This window comes from Orcinus orca, chromosome 8 (assembly GCF_937001465.1).
Source record: "Orcinus orca chromosome 8, mOrcOrc1.1, whole genome shotgun sequence".
NCBI lineage: Eukaryota > Metazoa > Chordata > Mammalia > Artiodactyla > Delphinidae > Orcinus > Orcinus orca.
In genome coordinates, this window is record NC_064566.1 from 53,858,258 (window position 1) to 53,881,485 (window position 23,228).

A 23,228-nucleotide genomic window follows, 5' to 3' on the forward strand; every position below is an offset into this window, starting at 1 on the left:
ATGATTGAATGTGTATAATCATCTGTTTTCAAAATAGTACTTTTCAGTACTTAAAAAAATATACATCTTAAATATTTGTGTCATGTCATGAGCAAAGCTTAGAGAACAGAATCCCCTTGGAGGACTTCCCTGGTGGCGCGGTAGATGAGAATCCGCCTGCCAACGCAGGGGACACGGGTTTGATCCCTGGTCTGGGAAGATCCCACAGGCTGCAGAGCAACTAAGCCTGTGTGCCACAACTACTGAGCCTGCGCTCTAGAGCCCGTGAGCCACAACTACTGAAGCCGGTGCCCCACAATAAGAGAAGCTATTGCAAGTAGAAGCCCACGCACCATAACGAAAGTGGCCTCCGCTCGCCACAACCAGAGAAAGCCTGTGCACAACAGCGAAGACGCAACACAGCCAAAAAAATAAATAAAATTAAATCTTTGAAAAAAAAAAAAAAGAATCCCCTTGGAATAAAATTTGCTGAAGGTATATATTGTTTTTTTTGAGAAGAAGATGGTTGAGGGATGATGGTTATTCATAATCTCTCAAAAGTATTTTTTATAAGCTTATATGGCCTTTGAAAGCACTTTGGATATTATAAAATTTGATTTACTTGAAACCTAAATAATGGAGAAGCTGAAGATCCATTCATTTTTCAACAAGTAAACGATAAGGGAGCTTTTCTGGAGATTTGTCTGGGAAATTGAGGCTCAGGATTTAATCCTGTGTTGCTGGGCTACTGTTTATTTTGCAGGTACTTTACTTTTCTGAGAATATCAAAGGAATCGATGTCAGCTTTGGTTGAGAAATGCTATCCTAGAATTTTTGTAAAAGCTACTAATTTACCTATAAACTAATAATTTGCCTTTAGAATCACTTCCCTCAGTATTATAGCCAAATAGTTTACATATCTAAACAATAAGTTTTGTGATTTTCTAATAAGTTCAAATTGCCTTTAAATTTCAACTGTAACAGTTTCATTTGCTCTATCATCTAAGTCATAACCCATGTTTTCATTCTTGAATTTTTGGAAATGGTGACTTAAAGAGTCTGAAAAGGTTTAGAAACTTATATATGGGAGAAATAAAAAATAATTGTGGTGAAATAATATTTTTATTCCATGTACCCAATTGAAGTTAACTCCCAGAGTCCAGATTTTGAAGTGGAATGGTTCACTGTGAAACTTTTCTCCCATTTCACTTGTTGTAGTGTCTGTGGTTTTGACCTTTGCCAAGAGTTGATCTATCGCATGTTCCTTATCGATTGTAATAGTTGTCTAAATTAGTGTTCCTCTGGGGATTTCTTCAAAGATGACTTAGGTCCTTAGCAATTTTACTTTGTGCAGTTGTGTTAATTAGGAATTTCATTTGGTTGCTAAAGAAAAGAAACCTGAAGAACAGTGGCTTAAACAAATTAGGGTTTTATTTTTATTATGTTGATAAATATTCAGAGGAAGGAAATCCTGGACTGTTATTGTGACTCAAAAATTCCCCTGGGAATCTAGGCTCCTTGTGTCTTTCTGTTCTGCCATCCTTAGTTTGTGACTATCTTTCTACTGTATAGCCTACAGACTGTAAAATGACTCCTGAAGTCATTACAGGCAAGAAAAAACAGGGTCAAAGGCTCTTGTTAGAATCATAGCTGTTGTAATGTAGCATGTACCGCTTGAAATTTTGTATGTGGCCTGCTATAATTTGTTCATAGATTGAATTAGTCTTTGATGAACAGTGCTGTGCCCAAAGTATAATAAATGTACAGAGCACCGTTTTCTGTGTCAGGAAAATATTTGTTTCATCATGACCTAGAAGTTAAGCATTTTTTAAATGCTCTAAATTTATACTGGTTGTATTTTTGCTTGTGTTCTAGGTTCTTATTAAACCTAAACCAGTGACGTTTCAAGCTACAGTTGTTAGTGAACAAACAAGGCAGCTGGTCACGGAAACATTACAGCAAGCATCCAGGGTGGCAGAGGCTGGTAATTCATCTATTCAGGAGGGAAAAGAAGAACCGCAGAGTTATACAGATAGTAGTTCCTCTTCTACAGAGTCCTCCCAAAGTTCCCAAGGTAAGATCCATTTTACTTCTGATTTATGTAATTACTGCTGACATAGTGCCCTAGTCCTAAAATAGTTGAATCTAGGGATCTCAAACAAACATGTATGCTTTGACTTGTTAGTTCTTTTGATTTTATTGTCTTTTGTTTGATATGTAATCAGTGAGCTGAAGTTTTGTTTTTGGTAAGGCTTATTACCATTCTTTCCTGCCTGGCATATGTTCATCAAGTAATTGGTAAATTTTAGATGATGATTTTGGCAGGTAGGTATTATCAAACTGGATAGAGCTGTGATTCCTTCTGTTTGCTTTGAGTAAGTAGGAGAAGTATGCAAGAAAGTGAATATACCTTTTGAAATGGTTGTTGCTGAATCTTGAGAAAGGATCAAGGTGGTCAGAGATGGGGCCATAAGTGGGCTGTAAGTGGGTGATCATACATTGCAGTTTGCATGGGACAAGTCTTAGTTTATTTCTGTTCTAGAATAATTATTAATAGCATTCGCTTTCACTCTCAAAAGTGTTCCAGTTTAGTGATAATTATATGGTTGTCCTAATTATAAGGAAGGTGCTATGAAGCCAGACTCCATAATAGGGAAAATCATTATCCTTAGTGCTATTTTAATTATGTTGTTCTAGGAAGTCATTTGAAATAGACTCATGATCATAAGCTTTGAGACTTTCTACAAATCTAGTACCCATGTCTGTCAGTTACCTTAACCACCCATATTGTCAGGTAGTATATTTATACCTGTACTTAGAAGCTCTGATATATCCAAACAAAACTGTTTATCTTCTCTTGATCATTCCTCACTCACTCCATTTCCTCTCCTCACCTCTCCATTATTGTCTCTGGAATGCTTTCTTGGCACCTTCACTTTTCTAATACAGCTTCTTCATATTGTGCAGGAATTATTATTTTAACTCTTCAGTGGAATCTTCCTAGATTAGTCTTACTAATGGTTCACATTGCTGATTATTCCATTAATTCAATTTGACATTTATTTATTAGTTTATATTATGTATTAAACTTCATGAGAAAACTTCATGAAGGAGGTAGCATTTGAAATGGTCTTTGAAAACTCATCAGTTAAAAATTAAAATGTTGATTTTAACCAACAGACAATATGGCACTCATTTTAGAAAATGGATAATTTTCTTCTGCATATTATCAATAATAGTAATATTTTCTGAATCAATTTGCTAAGATTTAATTTATTCTGTATTGATTATGAATCAGTTTATGTCTAGTTATAGTAAGATGATGCTTATTCTCTATTTCTTTTAGACTTACTGATTTGATATGTATAGATTCCATTCTTAGTTTAACTCATCAGATGTTTTTTTTCCTCTTTTATTTTTAAGTCTGTAGTTATTTGAATAATACCAGCCTTTTTTTTCCCTTGAGAAATATTTTCATAGTGGGCCAGTAAAATGTTTAGGTTATGAATTGGTGCTGAAATGGGGACCTGAACAGTAGATGTCTGTGTATACATAATCTCAGGTTATCTTTTGAAATTGCTAGTTTTTTCCCAAGAGAGCTATAAGCCAATCATTACTTCCCTAACATGCCATTTCATTAGTGAGCCTTCAATTTTCATTCTAAGAAAGGGACAAAAATTTGGCTATTTTTGGAACTGATTGAGTGTAAAGTTTTCTGCTCTTTGATCTGTTATTATATATGGCCTCATTTATTTTTGTTGTTTATCTTTCATTGCATATTACTTCTTTTTAAAGTATTCTGTAATACAGAAAAAATTCACCATTCAAAGTAGGTATATGTAATATAGTTGCCTATAAAGCCAGTTTTTATAGTCTGCATTTACTCCTCTCACCATATCCTTGTATAGTTCCTTAGTACATTCTCACAAAGACAAGGGACTGGGAATACATATGCTATGATTTAAGAGAAAGGGATAAAGGGCTTTTTTGGGTTTTTGGGGGGTTTTTTTGGCCACACCTCAGGGCATTGTGGGATCTTAGCTCCTCGACCAGGGATCAAACCCACGCCCCCTGCCGTGGAAATGCAGAATCTTAACCACTGGACCGCCAGGGAAAGGGATAAAGGTTTTGATCAGTCTAAGACTTATGTTTGGTTTTCAAGGTATAAGAGGGTCATACTTAACGGGGAATAGAAGCACTATATAAGAGTCCATTCTTTCTTTATATCGCTTTTGTAGTTTTTAGTGCACCTCTTTTTAGTAACTTTTAATGTAATTTCAAACTTACAAAAAGTTGCAAGAAGATTAAAAAGAACTCCTGTGGGCTTCCCTGGTGGCGCAGTGGTTGAGAGTCCGCCTGCCAATGCAGGGGACACGGGTTCGTGCCCCGGTCTGGGAGGATCCCACATGCCGCGGAGCGGCTGGGCCCGTGAGCCATGGCCGCTGAGCCTGTGCGTCTGGAGCCTGTGCTCCGCAATGGGAGAGGCCACAACAGTGAGAGGCCCATGTACCGAAAAAAAAAAAAAAACTCCTGTGTATATTCTTTACCTAGATTCACCACTTATTTATATTTTGCCCTATTTGCTTTGTTGTTGATTCTCTTTCTGTCCTCCCTGTGTCTATAATTTTTAAATTTTTTAACCATTTGAGAGCAAGTTGTAGATATTATGTCCTTTACCTCTAAATACTTACATTTGTAGGTTTATATTTCTTAAGGGTTAGTCTGTTCATAACTAAAATACAGTTATCAAAATCAAGACATATGAAGTTACAGTTCTATAATCTACAATCCACTCAAATGTCATCAGCTGTCCAATCATGTTCTTTGAAGTTTTACCACCACCCGCCCCCCCCACCAGTCCACAATCCAAATTAGGATCATGCATTACATTTAGTTGCATTTAATTGTCATGGCTCTTTTTTCCCCTTAAATTTGGATAATCCTCCAGCCTTTCTTTGTGTTTCTTGATCTTGACATTTTTGAAGGAAATAATCAGTTACTTTGTAGAATAGTCTTCAATTTGGTATTGTCTGATGTTTCTTTATCGTTTGATTCAGCAGGAATTCCACAGATGTGATATATCCTTAGCTTTGCCTTATCAGGAGGCACTGATGTCAGTTTGTCCCAATATTGATGACGTTAATGTCGATCTCTCGGTTAATTAAGATGATGTCTTCCCGTTTTTTTTGCATTATGAAGTTACCATATTTCCCTCTGAGATTAATGGTAATTTATGGGAGATGCTTTGAGACTATATAAATATCATATTCCTCATAAAACATTTATCTACTAGTTTAAGCATCCATTGATAATTTTCTAAAGCCCATTATTTGTTAGATAGTTGGCATTCTACTGTAATAATGAATCAACTTTGCTTGACTTCATATCCTTTTTCTGGTGACTTCCTTTACACAAGTCGTAGAATAAGGATGTCTTTTATGCCAAGGAATTTCTTGATTCTACTTGTGGTTTCGAAACTTTCCCCACCATTCCCCACCCGCAAGGAGGAGCAATTTAGGCCTTATACCTTATTTCTTTCTTCTTTTTTTTTTTTATACCTTATTTCTGAACTATCTCCTCACAGTCTAGAATAGAGACCTTCACCTTCACCTTGTTGTGGCACTTTCCTTGATCACCCTAGGAGGGTTCATCACTCCTTCTATATACTACGCTTCCGAAGTTGCTTTGTACTACCAGCTATTTTATCATTGATCATTTTATTTTGTACTTTTTTTTGTTTGTTTAATATAATTATTTTCCTTTCCACTAGGCTACTAGCTTCTCAAAGGCAAGGATCATATTCATCTCTATATATTCAATAATTAGCGAAGAGGTTAGCTAGCTCTAAGTAGACACCCAGTAAAAGTTCCTGAATGAACAAACAGCAGAACAGCAACCATAATAACTGTGATACGGAGTTAAACTTCAGCCTTATAAACTAATTTCTGTTGCCTGAGTCCAAAACATTTTTTCCTTTTTGGCGTTTCCCCTAACCTAGTGGGTGGGCCTTTTAAGCTGTATACCCCTGAAGTATTTTTACATACTGATAGCTAGATGACCAACCCTAATAGTTCAAGGTCATACTTGCCTAGATCACTTACTGAAGATTGGACCGTATGCCTTCCACAGCGCCTGAGCTTTCCTTCCTATTTGGATCTTCTTATTTTCCCTTTCTCACTTGGGAATAGGGTTATTGGGCTTATTGGGTTATAGATTTTTTTTAATAAAGAAAGAAAAAATGTTAAAAGTTTTCTTTATTTATATTCTCTTTATTTCCAAAAGGTTTTAAGGTAGATTAGCTAGAATATAAGATTATGTGAAGTAAAATGGAAGAGAAAAAGGAGACAAAACCAAGAGTAAGGATTTAAGATGGAACATGGCATGAGGCAAATATAAAAATGCATCCTGTAAAGACATTGCTTTAAGTAGGCCACAACTTGGTTTCTAGGATGGTTTTTCCAGAAGCTTCATGATCTTGGTAGGTCATGGTGAGGGTGAGGAATAAATCGAGGTTAAGCAAAACATACTTATTGCAGAACTTTTCAGAGCCATTATATGCTAATATATGTTGTGAAAGATGAAGGATATAATGTAAAATGCCCCCAACTTTTTTGACCATGGAACCCTTCTTTTGCAGAACATCTTCTTTAAAAAAAATTATTTATTTACTTTTGGCTGTGTTGGGTCTGTTGCTGCTCACGGGCTTTCTCTAGTTGCGATGAGTGGGAGCTACTCTTCATTGTGGTGCGCACGCTTCTCATCGTAGTGGCTTTTCTTGTGGCGGAGTACGGGCTGTAGGCATGTGGGTTCAGTAGTTGTGGCTCGTGGGCTCTAGAGCACAGGGTCAGCAGTTGTGGCGCAGGGGCTTAGTTGCTCTGCGACATGTGGGATCTTCCCGGACCAGGGCTCGAACCCGTGTCCCCTGCATCGGCAGGCAGATTCTTAACCACTGCGCCACCAGGGAAGTCCCTTTTGCAGAACATCTTGAGGAATTAATGTTCTCTGGAACATGTGGGGCAAAGCTGTATAAGCAGTTAAATACTGTGAAGACCTTGGGCTTTATGACAGTACTTCAGAGGGAAGGTACCTATTACATCATGGAAGGGATATAGACATCTTGGGTTTAGTTTAGAAGAGATGGTTTAGATGCATAAGGCATCTGGGAATCATTTTATATGAAGAATGGTAGGTGGAGAAAGGACATTTATCATGGAGAAGAGAAGATGAAAATTGGGTGGGGTTGTGGGGGACACGGAACTGTTGTCAGTTATCTTGAGGACTGTGACATGGAAGAGGGAAAAGAATTGGTCTTTGGTAGGTACATGGACAGAACTAGAACCATTGAGTAGCAATCAGAAGACCTGTTTCCACTCTATATAAGAAAATTTTCTAATTGTCCTAACAGTGCAAAGATGGAAAGAAACTATCTTAGAAAACAGTGAGTTCTGTGGTGTGGGATTCCTAGATTGTTAGGGATATTTTGAAGATTTTAGCATAGGATTGATGATAGTATTACTTGATGATAGTTGATGATATCATCATCTATCAATGATCATACTATCATTGATGATAGTATACTTTTAGATTGTCTTTTCTAGCTGAGAGATCTTATGATTCTTTGCAAATGTGATATAGGCTTTTTATTGTAAAGACATAGGAGACATTCTTCCATAGAGATGCCTGAATCTGCCTTTGAATATAGCAATACAGTGTTTATCTCTAGTACCTAACATGTAGTAGATGCCCAATAAATATTTGTTAAATGACCTGTGGGGAAAGATATCTGAGGGTCAGTAGGCCATCATCCTCAAGAGACATAGGAAAGTCTAGATGGATGCACACTGCATAATCAAATGGAACTGTTAGATCAGGCTCCTGGTGTCTCAGTCATTGCACTCTGACCCCAGCATCAGACTTGGTAGGCAGTAGATTTATCTAGTCTAAGCATAAGCCAAAAGTAGAGAGGTAAATCACTCAAGGAATGTTTTTCACATTTAGGTTCACACCCTCATTCTGTGTCACAGCATTTGGGGTTGCTGCATTGGTGCTTTGTATGGTCAGCTACACTTCCTGAGTATGGGCAGAAAGAGAAAGACCAATCTCCCCAGTCCCTATGGGATGATGTTATGTGGGGTGATGTCTCTGACAGGTGGTCCCATGTGGAAATTTGTTCTCCTTTTCCAGTCTTATTCTACCTTATCTCTCTACCGGTGCAGTTTTTGCTTTCTTCTGTGTATTCAGTGTGTGTATTTTACAGAGTTGGGTTGCAAAGTCATTCTTTGCCTATAGGTCCTCTCACCTAGCCAGGGGTACTTATAGCATCATGAGAAATTCTTAAAATTGAGAAATTAGTTTATATAAAACTAATGATTCCCTAATATAATCAGTTCTCTTAAGTTTAAATTCTATATATCAACTTAGAATGAGTAAAGAAAAACTGTTATATGCCTCATGTGGCATTTGATATTACTACGGGATATTGTCCTTCAGTCATCTAGATTTTTTTTGAAAGTTTAATGGAAATTATACATCCCTGGTGTGGTATATATTCTACCTAGTGTTTAGAGGCTAGGGTGGGGAGCGGAAATACAATTTGTTAATGGTAAATAAAAATTCCAGATATTTTGTATATTGATTTTGTTTTCTTTAGGAAGACAGTTTTTTTGTTTTTGTTTTTTTAAGAGTCATTCCCCCCCCCCCCCCGCTTTACCTTTTTGGACAACTTTGTGGTTTTTGAAAATACAAAGTTCATAGAAGGTTGAACTTAAGTTGTTTATTCTTGGTTTTAGGGCTGCATGAATTCTTTTCTGTGATGCTTTCACTGACCATTCCAATTCACAATAGTCTTTTTCTTTCTATATAGTTGCCCTATTTGCCCTAATCATTTGACTTTATCCCAAAATACAAAGCTATATGTATATCTTTATTTTATGTCTCCTCCATTATAATCTAAACTTGGGAGTAAGAGTCATGCTTTTATAGCCTGTATAATTTCCTGTGTGGTATCTTGGACCAAGGAGTTTAGGAACTTAACAATAGTCTAACACAACCTACTTATTCTGTAGACGGAAAACTCAATAAATAATTTGTTGTTTGATTTGATGTGTATTTAGTATTTACATGCATACTTATATAGCATGAATATAATACGCCTTGAGTTAGGGCTATAATTTATTTGGAAACTAACAAAAAGGCTTAGAACTTTTCAACCCACAACAACAAAATAAAACACTTCTATTGTCCTTCATAGTCTATAAAGCTCTTTTATGTACGTCATTTCATTATATCCTTAGAAATCCTGTGAGGTAGAGAGGTAATTTTAGTGTTGCCATTTTAGAAATAATGATACTAAGACCCAGAGAGTTAACTTGCTGATAATTGGTAGAGCTAGGACTGTAACATAAGCCTTTGAACTCCAAATGTTATACGTGTCATATCATGCTACTTCTAGATCATTTATCCATTCTTGTTGTCATGGACAGGATTTCTTTTCAGTAACTCAGCCATCCAATAAGTGTTCACTGAATGCTCAGGTTATAATACAGAACACATTTTTAGGTGCACTGGGGAAAACAAGACTCATACAGCGTTTTGTTCTTACTGTACACAAACATGCACCCACCCACACAAACGCACACCTATTTGTTATAGCAATTATAACATTGAATTGTAATTTGTCTCTTTACATGTCTGTCTCTCCAACCAGATTGTGTGCTTCTTGAGCATCCTTTGATTATTCTGTGAGCTCCTTTATATCCTCAGTGCCAAATGCTGACTCAGGCACATGGGTGCCTAGTCTGTTGAATCAGTGAGTGAATGAATAAGTGAATACAGACATGAAAGACATTATGCCCTCTGGGGGCTTACAGTCTTCTTGGGGAGATAAAGCATGAAGTTTATAGTAAAACAAAGATTAAAAAAAAAACAAATTGTTTTTTTTTAAGAGAAACTTTGTTTATAGGGTTTTTTTTTTTTAACTAATATAAAACAGATTCCCAGCCTGTAGTTCATGTAATTGCTTCCCGGCGTCAGGATTGGTCAGAACATGAGATTGCAATGGAGACTAGCCCCACCATAATTTATCAGGATGTATCCAGTGAATCACAATCAGCTACTTCAACAATCAAAGCTCTGTTAGAACTCCAACAGACAACAGGTATGAATTCACATGCTCAATTGAATGAAGCATGTTTTCTCTAGAGATGGGTTGTGCTAAAATACTACTACTGTTATATTTTCTTTGTTATTATTTGAGCACATTTCCCCCCTCTGGACTTGTCTATAATCATTGGTGCAGTCTGTTTACTTGTCAGTTCATTAAGGTGTTCACAGGAGTACTGAAGGATAGACAGACTATAATCAGTAGAAAGAAGAAAAAAATGGCAGAGCTCTTTCTTCTCTGTCTCCTGCTTAAAATGGACAATCCTGTTGCCTTTTGTCACCAGAAAGGAGTAGGTCTATCAGTTCTAAGCACGGAGATAAATGCAGTACAGTTGCCAGTTCTATTCAAGAATAGTAGTAGGCAGATTGGAGGGCCCCTGCCATCCTCCTTGATGTTGATGGGGCAGTTTTGTGGTCCTAAAACACCATTAATGGCCTTGCTAGCATTCTAATTTGTTTTTTTATCTTCATACTTCTTTGTGTAATTTAACAACTTGAGCTTCCATGCAAAGCTATTCTTATTTAACAAGATCCAATCAGTATTTCTAGTTACTAAATATCTTTGATAAGCTCTAGGCAAAACTGTGTTAGTTATACTGACTTTTATTATAATAGGTCAAATATTGTCAGAGTATTTAAGGGACCTTAGCGATGATCTCATCCAACCCTTTCATTATGGATAAATAAACCGAGACCTAGAGAGGTTACCCAGTTGGTTAGTGGCAGAGTGAGAGTCCATGTCTTTTGATTCCTAGTTCAATGTCCTCTCTATTTGTGGGATGACTTTTGTATTCCTTTGGTTTTGTTTTGCTTTCTTTGTTTAAATGATTATCTTGATTTTGTTACATTATATGCTTGGTGAGAATAATCTGAATGATCATTCAGTGTACTTAATTACTGGTTACTATTTGTTTGTAACATCCACTCTACACTACCCAAAGAATACTAGCTTTTATTGTAAGTCTTTGGTTAATCTTTCTATTGGTGTTATTTTTGGCTTTAGGCATTTCCTCAGCTCCTTATCTTTTACATACTCAGCTATTTCCATTAAAGCCTTATAGAGGGTAGAAACCAAATGATTTTGTAGAAAAAGTGATAATATAGAAAGTTATTCTATCCATGGAAACCATTCTTGACTCCAGACCATTCCATTGACATTTTTGCAGTAACAGAGAGGCCATATTTTCCTGACACTGAAAATTTTTATTCTTTAAGAGTCACTAAAAATATTGTAACATTTCTTTGGAGATTATCTTGAATTTTTAATAGATCAAATTAAACTGGTCACTATTCACTGTGTTGTGCTCTTCTGGGCAGGTGTGCCCTAGAGCAAATCATGCTGTGTACTGCTTACTCACCCTTTGTTTTCAGGTTGGTGAACTCCACAATACCAGGTACTGCCTTGAAGAAGGGTAAAGGAAATGTTCTAAGGGGAGTATGTACAGGGGAAACAGATGCAATTGTTTGGCCTAGTGATAATAGGGGCGGATTTTAGTCTGATTGCATATGAGTTCTTGCTAGGCTACTGGGTATGGTTGCACAAGTTGTGCACTCTACAGCCATACATAGCAGTCTGCTTTTTTGTTTTCAATTCACTGACTCCTTAGTTACTGCCCATGTGGCACCCCAGAGGTCTTGTTCATTATTCCCGAGAACAACTCTGGTTTTAGTACTTGTTTGTAATAAAAGTTAATTTTTCCCCTGACTTTTTTATACACAGTAAAGGAAAAATTGGAATCTAAACCAAGACAACCCACTATTGACTTGAGTCAAATGGCAGTGCCTATTCAGATGACCCAGGAAAAGAGACATTCTCCTGAGAGTCCGTCAATTGCCGTGGTAGAGTCCGAACTAGTTGCTGAATACATCACTACTGGTAGGTGTCCTCTTAAAAAGCAGTATTAAGGTAGGAGAGCTACATTTCTGGATTTCATGAGATGGTTGTTTTGGGGAGAATATATTTTTTATATTTCTGGATCTCTTCCAGTTTTCTCTGAGAGCAAATTCACATTGTCCTTGGGATTTACCCTGTCTTTAATGACCAGGGGGAAAAAATCAATAGGTTGTTAGAAAGTTTGCTAGTAATATAAAACTGCAAGTTGGCCATAAATAACATCTGTGAACATAGGGCAATAGTTGCAGTGAGAGGATAGAATATCTTTTATATAAGAATAAATATTCATATGCATCTGGATTTTTTAGTTTTGGGGAAGGGGAGGTGGGTCAAGGGAGAAATAAGGTATAAAAGCCTCTTTCTTTTTTTAAATGTAAAGAAAATGTAAAGAAAAAAATGTGGAAAATTAAAATAATTTTTTTAAAATATAAAGAAAAAAATGTGGAAAATTTTAAATCCCTGTAAATACTTAGGAGTTCTGGTGGAAAGCACATTCGGTATTTGTTTAAAATGTGGTCTGGCAGCAAAACACTATTGAGGTTTTTGGATGGCATATGTAGAGAAGTGGAGCAAGAAGGATAATAGATTCTTTCATATTCTGGTGAGACCACACCTGGAATACTGCTTTCTGTTTTGGACACTTCATTACCTTGAGATTTGAAATAGTTCAGAGAGTAGCAATGTGAATAATTAGGGGTTAGGAGAGATAATTTATGAGGCAGTATGTGAAGAACACCTGTCTTACGTTTTCTTTAGCAGTGATTAAAAAAGAACATAAAGTTACAAATATTTGAAGGATGTAAATAACAAAGTGGAAGAGGAATTCTTTGGTATCATTTTAGGAGATATTGTTAAGATTAATGGGTTAAAATTGCCTAAAGGGAAAATCCAATTAAAGATTATGGAAAGCCATCTAGTATCTTTCTTTAGAGCTATTTAGCAAAAAGCAGAGCATAGTATGTTGGGGAAATCAATAATAACCTCTGGGGATAGACTAGATTATCAAACAGTAAATAGATGAAAAGACCTATGATTTCTTCCCTTACTTATCCTTTTCAGAACGCACTGATGAGGGGACAGAGGTTGCTTTTCCCCTTCTAGGTAAGTGGTGTGCATCCATTTGTAGTATAACCTAAGGTAAAATATGATTGTTTGAGGGGGAACCACTTAAATGGATGCGCTCTACTCTGATCTGGTAGAGGAAAGGTAAGCTCTACTCAGTGAAAGGGAGAGAGACTTTCCTTTTGCAGAATACTAGGATTCTTTCTCAGAAATGAGCAGTTTGACATTGGAAAAATGAGTTGTTTAAAGAAATAAGTGACTGTTTTATGGTGTTTACATGGCCCAGTTAAGGTCACTTCAGCTGTTTTCCAAATATGCACTCTGTGACCTCCCTTCCATAATCTCCTCCCATCATATATATCCTCAGCCTCACTGAGTTTTTTCTTTGACTTCAAAGCCAGCTTCCTGGCCCTGGCCTCTTGTATCATCCTGCAGTGGATATTATTTTTCTCTAACTTTTCTGCACTCTGGGGAATTACTATGAAGAGATTTATAGTGTCTTGAATGAGGATTATTTTTAAATGGTTTTAGCTGATCATCTATTAAATCCATTTCATTTCTTAATAAATTTAATGTAATAATTATGAAGATTAGTGTGGGCAACAGAAATCTGCCATATAATCTGATAATTTCATCAGAAATTATATTTATGTACTATTTATTTTTCAAATGTCATTCATTTCTGATGATGCTTACATCAGTAAAAAACTTCATTAATTTGCTTGCTTAATTTTAATATTATTAGTATGATTTGTTTTTTCTCTTTTTCAGTTATAAATGATTCAATACTTATTTTAATATAAACCTTTTTTCAGTTTGATTGAACACATATGAAAGATTTTATTAACACATATAATTTAAAATGTACATATAAAGCATATTGTGAAATACAGTAAGATACTGTAGTACATTTATAAAAGAATACTTCTGGTGCTACCTATAACCTCATATCACATGTAGGCATATGTATAGCAACAATAGAAAAACTGCATTTGTGAATTTAGATAGAATATGTTATAAAAATAAAGCTTGTTTATATTTCACTGGCTAGTTTTAAAGTTCTGTACTGTAACACATAAATGGCACTTTTACACTGATTTTTGTAGTGTTCATCTTACCCTGGGTCACTCCACTATGACTTTTTAAAGTATGGAACCACTACTACTTGAAATTGTAGATCAAGATATATGAGAATTAGAACCACGGATTATTGAGAGAGTTTTGATACTCTCAAAATCCTTAGCTAATTTTACAGATTTGTTTTAATCTGTTCCTGATTCAAAAAGTTGGTTTCCTAGTGACCATAAGCATTTTTAAAGGTCTGTAGAATAAGAAGTGATAATTGTTTATACTGTTTAAAAAGTTGAAATTGAGAAGACTTCCCTGGTGGCACAGTGGTTGAGAATCCGCCTGCCAATGCAGGGGACACGGGTTCGAGCCCTGGACCAGGAAGATCCCACGTCGTGGAGCAACTAAGGCCGTGCGCCAGAACTACTGAGCCCGCACGCCACAACTACTGAAGCCTGCATGCCTAGAGCCCGTGCTCCGTGACAAGAGAAGCCATAGCAATGAGAAGCCCACGCACTTCAACAGAGTAGCCCCCGCTCGTCACAACTAGAGAAAGCCTGCATACAGCAACCAAGACCCAACGCAGCCAAAAATAAATACATTTAAAAAAGAAAAAAAAAGTTGAAATTGAGGCTGATTAAAAATGGTAGTTTGGCATCAACATAGATGTATCGTTTTACATCTATATATAAATGTAAATATAAATGTATAGTTTACTCCATGGGACCTTGTAGCAAGAGACTAAGAGGTGGGGTTGTTTCCTAAACTATACTCTCACTCATTTGTGTCAGATGAGCTAAATTTGAATAGATGAAAGAAAGAACACTGACTTTTCTGTTATTTTGTTAACTTTATATTTTAGTACTTAACAATTTAAGGACAATTTTCAATTCATTACTTCATTTGGTCCTTTTCTAAAAAATAAGTTTTTATCCCAATAAAAAAACAAAAATAAAACAAACACAAATAAAACCTCTAAATTTTAGAGGTTAATAACATAGAGTTTAAGTGACCTCTTCAAATTCACATAGCTGGTTGGTGGCAGAGCGGGACAGAATCCAGTTGTGACTCTTGGTCCAGTTCTCTTTCTGCAGTATCACCTTGACCTCTTACATCTTTAGGATATGAGACAGTGTCACTTTATATATAAAGGAGTGAATGCTTCTGGTTTTTGTATTGCATCTGGAACGGGGACCAAGAGATTAAAGAACTTGTACTGTCTCACTGTCCTTAAAGATATTCGTGTGGGATTTGATTGCAGAAACTGATTGTTGTTTTGTTACCTTAATGGGGTAAAGGTCACTGGAGAAAGAGTACAACTCACAAGAGGATATAACTTTAAGGGATTTGTTCCTCCTTTGTGATAATAGTTTTCACAGTGCTTCCACATACATTTCTCATCTCATCCTTCTAATAGCTCTGTTATTCCCGTTTTACAGATGAGGACACAGAGTCTCAGAGAAGCTAAGTGACTTTTTCAGAGTCACACAGCTCATAAGTGGGCAGACTCTGGTCTTCTGCCTCCTAGTACCACACTTTCTCTCTGTGATGCAGTCTCACAGACGTTTGTTTCAAATGACTGCTGGTTACAGATGCTGTGGTGATTTCTAGAGAAATATCATCACCTTCTCTATTTTCAGTCAGCCATCGCTCCCAGCCCCAGCAGCCCTCCCAGCCTCAGCGGACCCTCCTCCAACACGTGGCTCAGTCACAGACTGCAACACAGACTTCGGTGGTGGTGAAGTCCATCCCAGCATCTTCCCCTGGAGCAATCACCCACATCATGCAGCAGGTTGTATCTCTTCTTTTTCCTCCTACCTTCTGTAACTGCCTCCTTCCTGAAATAAGGTTTAGTTTCATCTCCTTTTATAAGAGGGGAAATAACTGAGTTGAGGAGTGTTTGTATATAGTTCTTTCATCTGTGAGGAGTGAGTAAGGGAAATGAACTGAGAGTCTTAACACCAGAAAGTAATTAAGAAATAGTATTCTTGGATCTTCTGTGAACTCTTAACATTTCAAAAGGGTGAGGCTATCTAGATGAATCTATGACATCAGAATTGGTCACTGTTTCTATGTATTTTATTGTTATGGAAGGATTTATCACTGAGGTAAGATTTTCAGATGAAACAGAATTTGGCTTGTTTAGCTGTTTGTTGCTGTTGCTGGGTTTTTCATTTGTTTTACTCTTTGCTTTTATAATGAATCCTTATGGAAACATTAAGTAGGTAAATAAATATTTGACTTCTTTCATTTTTTAACATATTTATTGAATATTTTACTTCTTTTACTGTATGTGATCAGTTGAGGAAGAGACTCACAGGAAGGAGAATGAATTAGTATGAAACAGAAAATCTGGTACCAAGGGTAATGGGGAAAAGGAAAAAATATATTGATGACATTGATTTTGTGCCAGATACTGTGCTTTGAGCTTTAAATACTTTAACTTGTTTAATTCTTGGTATGATCCTGCAAGGTGGGTGAATTATCTCTCTTACAAATGAGGAAACTCATGCTCATAGAAATTAAATAACCTATTCTGGGTGGCAGAGCCAGGATTTAAACCCAAAGCATCCTGCCTCTATTATAAAGTTATATCATAAATATCAGATTTAAGCATGACTTATTATTAGTAGCCACATAAATTATCATTACTCAGCTGGTAGAGGTTGACCCTAATTACAGGCAAACTACCGGAAAGGCAGTGAAGAAATCGTTGAATTAAAAACCTATATGCGTAAGGTCATTATGAGATAGGGCAGGGTTTCAGTTGAATCTCAAAGTTTTAAAGTTTAGAGTAGACGTGTAGCCTTTGACAAGGCAGTGGGAAGGATGGGGTTGGGGTGGATCTTCTGTCAGTGAGGGAAGCCAGATGGCCAGAGGTTTTGCTGGGTGTCTGCTCTCAGCCTGGAGTCTGGCCCTTGTCTGGCTGTCCTGACATTGACCTTCCTCAAGACACCCAGAGAGGTCGGACAGCTGACCCTAACCATGTCACTCAAGATCGCTGCCTCCTCCCAACACTGTTATAACTGACACCAGGCCATCTCCCTTTCTACTGATAGGAACACTCTTGTCCCCTCCCCGGTCTCCTTCCCTCCTGGGAGCCAGGTCTCTGGGGAGCCATTGCCCGGTGGGCCTAGAACCCAAGCAAAGAGCGAGGAGGGCTGGGGCAGCGAGCAGTTCATGCAGACCTTGGCATGAAGCCTGACGAACCGTCTCCACTCGGAGCCGAGAGGCCCTCTGTGGGGACTGGGATGGGCACGGCCTTCAGATAACGCCTACCTCTGGACCGTGCTGGATGGATGGGCACACGGCCAAAGTGGGCTTCTCTGAACCTTGGCTTTTCTCTGGCTGCCTCACTCCTGGGTTGCTGCGTTCTTCCTTTGGACAGGTGAAGAGCTCTGATGACCAGGCTGGAGAGCTGTGTCCTGAGCCAGGGAGCCTTTTCTTTTTCTGTGTCGTGCTGTGCTTGCAGGGCATCCTTATTTCTCTTACCTATAAGTTCTGGGCCCTCTAGGACTTTGCTTATTGCAGTGAGTTTGGCCAGTCTTTGCAGTACTTAATGTTGAAGTACTAAGAGTTGAAATTATAAGAGTCTCAATCTAAGGCCCCCTTTAGGTTTAGAAACCTTGGGGTTTTTTGGTCTTTTTAGGTTCTCCCTTCTGAAAGTTTTTTGAATGATTCTTGTAATCAAGTCTTTTCCAATTTGAGGAAAATGTAGCAATATAGGTGTTTTTCTTATTTCATTCTTACTTTGTGCCTTTTTTACTTAGGCATTAAGCAGTCACACTGCTTTTACCAAACACAGCGAGGAACTTGGAACTGAGGAGGGCGAGGTTGAAGAGATGGACACTTTAGACCCTCAGACAGGTCTGTTTTATCGATCTGCCCTGACTCAGTCACAGTCAGCTAAACAGCAGAAACTTAGCCAGCCACAGCTGGAACAGACTCAGCTGCAAGTGAAAACTCTGCAGTGCTTCCAGACTAAACAGAAGCAGACCATCCACCTGCAGGCAGACCAGCTCCAGCACAAACTCCCGCAAATGCCCCAGCTTTCCATCAGGCATCAAAAACTCACCCCTCTCCAGCAAGAACAAGCACAGCCCAAGCCAGATGTACAGCACACACAGCATCCCATGGTGGCCAAAGACAGGCAGCTTCCTACCTTAATGGCACAGCCCCCACAAACTGTAGTACAGGTGCTTGCAGTGAAAACCACGCAGCAGCTCCCCAAACTGCAGCAGGCTCCGAACCAACCAAAAATCTACGTGCAGCCCCAAACCCCCCAGAGCCAAATGCCGCTCCCAGCCTCGTCAGAGAAACAGCCGGCAAGCCAGGTAACGGAATATTGATAGCATGCAAAGTTAAACTTCTCTGTTCACGGAAAAAATGAGAACATCACGGCCCTATCGTGATTAGCAGTGCATTCTCCTGGCAAGAGGAAACTCAAAAGCCTCATTACACTGGTATTACTTTACCCCATCAGAAGGTTGACATTAGGGAAGAAATGCACGCGTTAATATAGGAAGAAAAAAAAGCATAGCTCTCAGAACTTGATTTTCCAGGCAGTTTTTAATGAAATAACTTCAGCATTGATCAACAGTGCCTAGAAGCGATATCCCTAAATTATTTTTAATTTTTAGGTATAAAATATTTATTTCCATGCCTGTAAACTCTATTTCTGTGGCAATAATGCTAAGTAAAATATAGTCTTTTAAGGAGCTTCATTGACCATCTTCCTTTGTAGTTTTACATTATCACGATTTGGTTAATAAATTTATCTTCTAGATTTATCTTCTAGATTTTGGAAGAATTATCTGTGAATATTGAAAAAAAATTATATTATGGAAAATCAGTGGCTTTGAAGTGATGTATGTGTGTATTATAAATACATATATATAGAATATGTTTGTATAAATGTATTTTGAAGCAGAAGATTGAAAAAAAACCCTACTTTTTATTTTAAAAAGCTGAAGATTATATGAAATAACTTGAGATCGGTTGAAGGTATACTGTGTGGGGATGTAAATCCCAAAGGAAAACAAGGCTGCTGTGACTTTTTTTTCCTTTACTGTTATGAACCTTGGCTGGCTGAACAAAGGTTCTTTTGACCCCTCCTCTTTTACTAGGTTTCTGACAAGTAATCAGATACTTTCCCATCAGCCCTCTTCTTAAAACACCGAGCTTCAAAATATCTTCCTAGTATACCGCACGAATGTTTCTTTTGCCATATTGTCTGGGGTGTTTGATAGGTTTTCTCAAAGATATGTAGCTGTAACACACACAACCCCAATTTGTTTTCAGGTGGAGCAGCCAGTTATAACCCAAGGATCCTCTGTTACAAAGATAACTTTTGAGGGGCGCCAGCCTCCCACAGTTACAAAGATAACTGGTGGCAGTTCTGTGCCTAAGTTGACATCACCAGTTACAAGCATATCTCCCATTCAGGCCTCTGAGAAGACAGCAGTGTCAGACATTTTGAAAATGTCTTTGATGGAAGCTCAGATTGATACAAATGTAGAGCATATGGTAGTGGATCCCCCAAAGAAGGCTCTTGCCACTAGTATGCTCACTGGTGAAGCAGGATCATTACCCTCCACCCATGTGGTGGTGGCAGGGATGGCGAATTCCACTCCCCAGCAACAGAAATGTAGAGAGTCCTGTTCAAGTCCATCTGCTGTTGGCCCTCCCCTAACGACAAGGAAAATCGATGCACCAGGAGTGCCTACGACAGGCCAGTTCATGCGTATTCAGAATGTAGTCCAAAAGAAAGCTGAAGAGAGCCCAGCAGAAATTATCATCCAGGTAAGAATCGGAAGGAACACCAGAAATCTTGAGCATATTGGGGGTTGTGGGTTTGGTGTGTTTTGGGATGTCACAGGAAAAGTCAAGCCAAAATGGGAAAGAGATTTATCTTTGAGATGGCATATGACAAACTTGGTTTACTACCTGTTACAAATTTATACTTATTTTCTGAAACAAAGTCCTAGAAAATTGATGGATATTGTCACAACAGCACACCTTAGAGGCAGTCAAGGGCCCTGGGCCCATGTGTCTGCTTGATTCATAGATGCAAGCCACACTTGCCAGTGTTGACTCAGCAAGTCAACCTACAAGATCAGCAACTTCCCAGGTCAAACTTTGGGCTCCCCAGTCTTTGCCCAAAGAATATAAGTAGTTTGTACTTCTGGGATATAACTGGATTGTACTCCTATTTCAAGTTAGTTTCAGGGACCCTTTCCTTGCAGAAACACAGTTCTTGATCCAAATTTATGGTTTACAGGACAATAAAACCTTAATTAACTGAAATGTCTGGAGAAACATGTTGTAAGAGAATGTTTCTTAGTAATTTAATTTTATGTCTAACCTGGGATTAACCGTAAAGCTTTGCTTTTTATTTCAATCATTGTGTTATTGAAAAATCTTATTATGGTTACTGTCCTGCCCTGGTAAGTACAGGCTAGTGAACATGATGGATTATTCATTGACAGTAGATCTAACTATGCCTCACATTCCCTTCATTTTAAAACTCATCTGTCATCTTGTATAACAGGTCCAGACTGAAAAGTTACACTGGGTCCAGAGTAGCTTTTAGAAGTTGTGTTTTATTTCCCTCTCTCCTTGCAAGGTATCAGGTTGTTCTCTTGACATTTATCGTTTTTGCTTGGAAGGTGTCAGAGCAGCACATTTTAGTTAATTGAGAATTTGGATGTATTGAAACGTGGATAGTCTAGTATTTACCGTAGACTCACTATTGTGTGACTTAGGTGTTCCTATAGTAAATTTTGCCTTTCCTGCGATGCCAAGCCATGAGAGAATGCAAATTGACCAATATTAATCCAAATATGATTTAACTTAATATGGGGGAAATGCTTAAATGCAAATAGATCTGGCCATTAAATTATTCAAATAATTTGTTCCTTCCTGTCAGAACAAATGTTAGTGAACTAAATAATCCTTGACCAAAGGATTTGTTACGTTTTCTTTCCACCTGCAGAGGTAGGGTTTGGTGAAAAACGAAGTTTCCTGGCTTTGCCATTCACTGTGTGACTTTGGGCAAGACTACTTAACCTCACTGTGCCTTCGTTTCCTCATCAGTAAAATGGGAGTAAGGAATGCCTACTTTACACGATTGACATAAGGATTACACAAAATTGAGATGAAGCACCTAGCACAGTACCTGGCTTGTAGTGATTGCCCAATAAATGGTAGCTATTACTATTTTTACTAAAATTTACTGTGGCTCCTGGGAGTTTAAATTGGTATACTCACTAAACTGAAAATAATTTTGAATAACTTATTTAGAAATTATTTTCTGTACTTTGTGAAAAGGGGTGAAAATGTAATTTGCTTCATGTATCAAGGATGACAGCTAATGAGTGGGTTCTCTACAAGAATATCAACTAACTTTTAGCATGTACCATATGCTGGGTTGCTGTGCCAGAGGGAAGAGCAGCATAGTGATTAAGAACCAAGCTTTTGGAGTCAGAAATGCCTAGATTTGAATCTCACCTGTACTCCTTAACCACATTGTGGCTTGGAGCAACAGAGTTAACCTCTGTCCCTATGATGAAATGGAAACAATAACACTTAACTCACAGGGTTGTTTTGAGGATTGAGAAAATGTATATAAAGCAGCTGGTTAAGTGTCTGATACAGAGTAATACTCAATAAGGATAGCTTCTGTTATTATAATCATCACTAATATACGGTTAGAACATTTTCAGGTCTCACTAGTTATGCTTAGCTTTGACCCAAAGTATTGATTTTTACTGATTTAGTAAAGAACCTATTGACATGAGTGAAGGAAGTCTGCAGAAGTTCTTTGATTCCTTAAAAACTATTCTGTAAAAATTCAGCATGTTTAATATTAAACGCTTTGTAGACAGATAATCTGTATTTCATTTATTCATTCATTCATTCATTCCACATGTATTATTTAACCTCTGTCTTCCAGGCACTGTGCTAGTTGTGAGGATAGAGGAGTAAACAAAAGGAATGTATCTTCTGTTCTGAAGGAGTCTATATATGTGGAATTGATAGAATTTTAGAACTGCAATGATCTTTAGAGCATATCTTCTCTAATTATCTTATTTTACACAAGATTAAACTAAAGCTCAAGGAAGTGAAGTGACTTTTTCAGAGGTCCACAGCAAGTCAAAGCCAGAGCTGAACTAAAATTCTGACCCTACCTGAGACTTTTTCACAATGATTAGCTATATGGAACAGGGGCAGGAGGGTGAGGGAGGAAAAACAAAAAACTTCAGCACCCTAGAATCAATGCCTAGGCATCTTACACTATTTTCTTGATAGTATTAAACTTAAATTTGCATCTTCCCTCAGTAGATGGTTGTTTTGGTTAGGTATATTTTCAAAGTGCTGATATTCAGCTTTGCTCTGGGGTTTTTATGTTAAAGATACATTATTCATTTGGAAAGTATTTATTGAGCATCTAATGTGTGCTGGGCCCTGTTTTAAGTTATGGGCATCTAACACTGAAAAAGATAGTCGAGTTCTGTGCTCTGGTCCGTACTGTCTTGGATCTTACATTCTAAGGGTGAGAAGAAAACAAAGAGATGATAAATGCAATGAAGAAAATGTAACAGAACATAATAGGAGTGGGGGGTGGGATCGAGCCAGTACTCTGGTTTCCTTTCATAGAAGAAAGGCTTTTCAAAGCCTTTTACTCTAACCATTTGAGCTAAGATGCAGATGACAAGATGGAACCAACCATGTAAGGATTTGGAGGAGGAGTATTCCAGGAAGAAGGGAAGAACTAGTGCAAACACCCTATGGTACCAGTGAGTTTGGCATAAGGCTGGAGCCATCCATGGTAAGGCTTTTGATTTCATAGCAAGTACAATAGGAAACAATTGTAGAGTTTTAAGTAGGGGTATGATATGAACTGATATACCTTTTAAGAAGGTATATAATAAAGTTGAGAAAAAAGAATCTGACAAGGCAATATGGCCTAATATGTGTTTATCTATTGGTATTTTTATTGTTCAAAAGACAGTTTTGTCCTCCCTAGTCTTATTTTCAATAAAGATTGTTATTATGTGACCCA

General features: G+C 37.6%; 1 protein-coding gene across 11 annotated transcripts in view; it reads left to right on the forward strand.

The window, feature by feature from the left end:
• Positions 1–23,228, forward strand: part of EMSY (EMSY transcriptional repressor, BRCA2 interacting) — an 82,351-nt gene that overhangs the window by 55,466 nt on the left and 3,657 nt on the right. For 5 of the 11 annotated variants that reach the window (XM_033405761.2, XM_004279819.3, XM_004279816.4 and 2 more), the window contains 7 exons: positions 1,855–2,053; positions 9,971–10,135; positions 11,861–12,016; positions 13,094–13,135; positions 15,805–15,956; positions 17,935–18,498; positions 19,466–19,966. In XM_033405761.2, the coding sequence (XP_033261652.1) occupies positions 1,855–2,053; positions 9,971–10,135; positions 11,861–12,016; positions 13,094–13,135; positions 15,805–15,956; positions 17,935–18,498; positions 19,466–19,966 (1,779 nt within the window). Of the gene's footprint in view, positions 1–1,854; positions 2,054–9,970; positions 10,136–11,860; positions 12,017–13,093; positions 13,136–15,804; positions 15,957–17,934; positions 18,883–19,465; positions 19,967–21,158; positions 21,180–23,228 lie in introns of those variants that run through there. The other 6 variants (XM_012536695.3, XM_033405767.2, XM_049713055.1 and 3 more) reach the window with 5 other exon arrangements.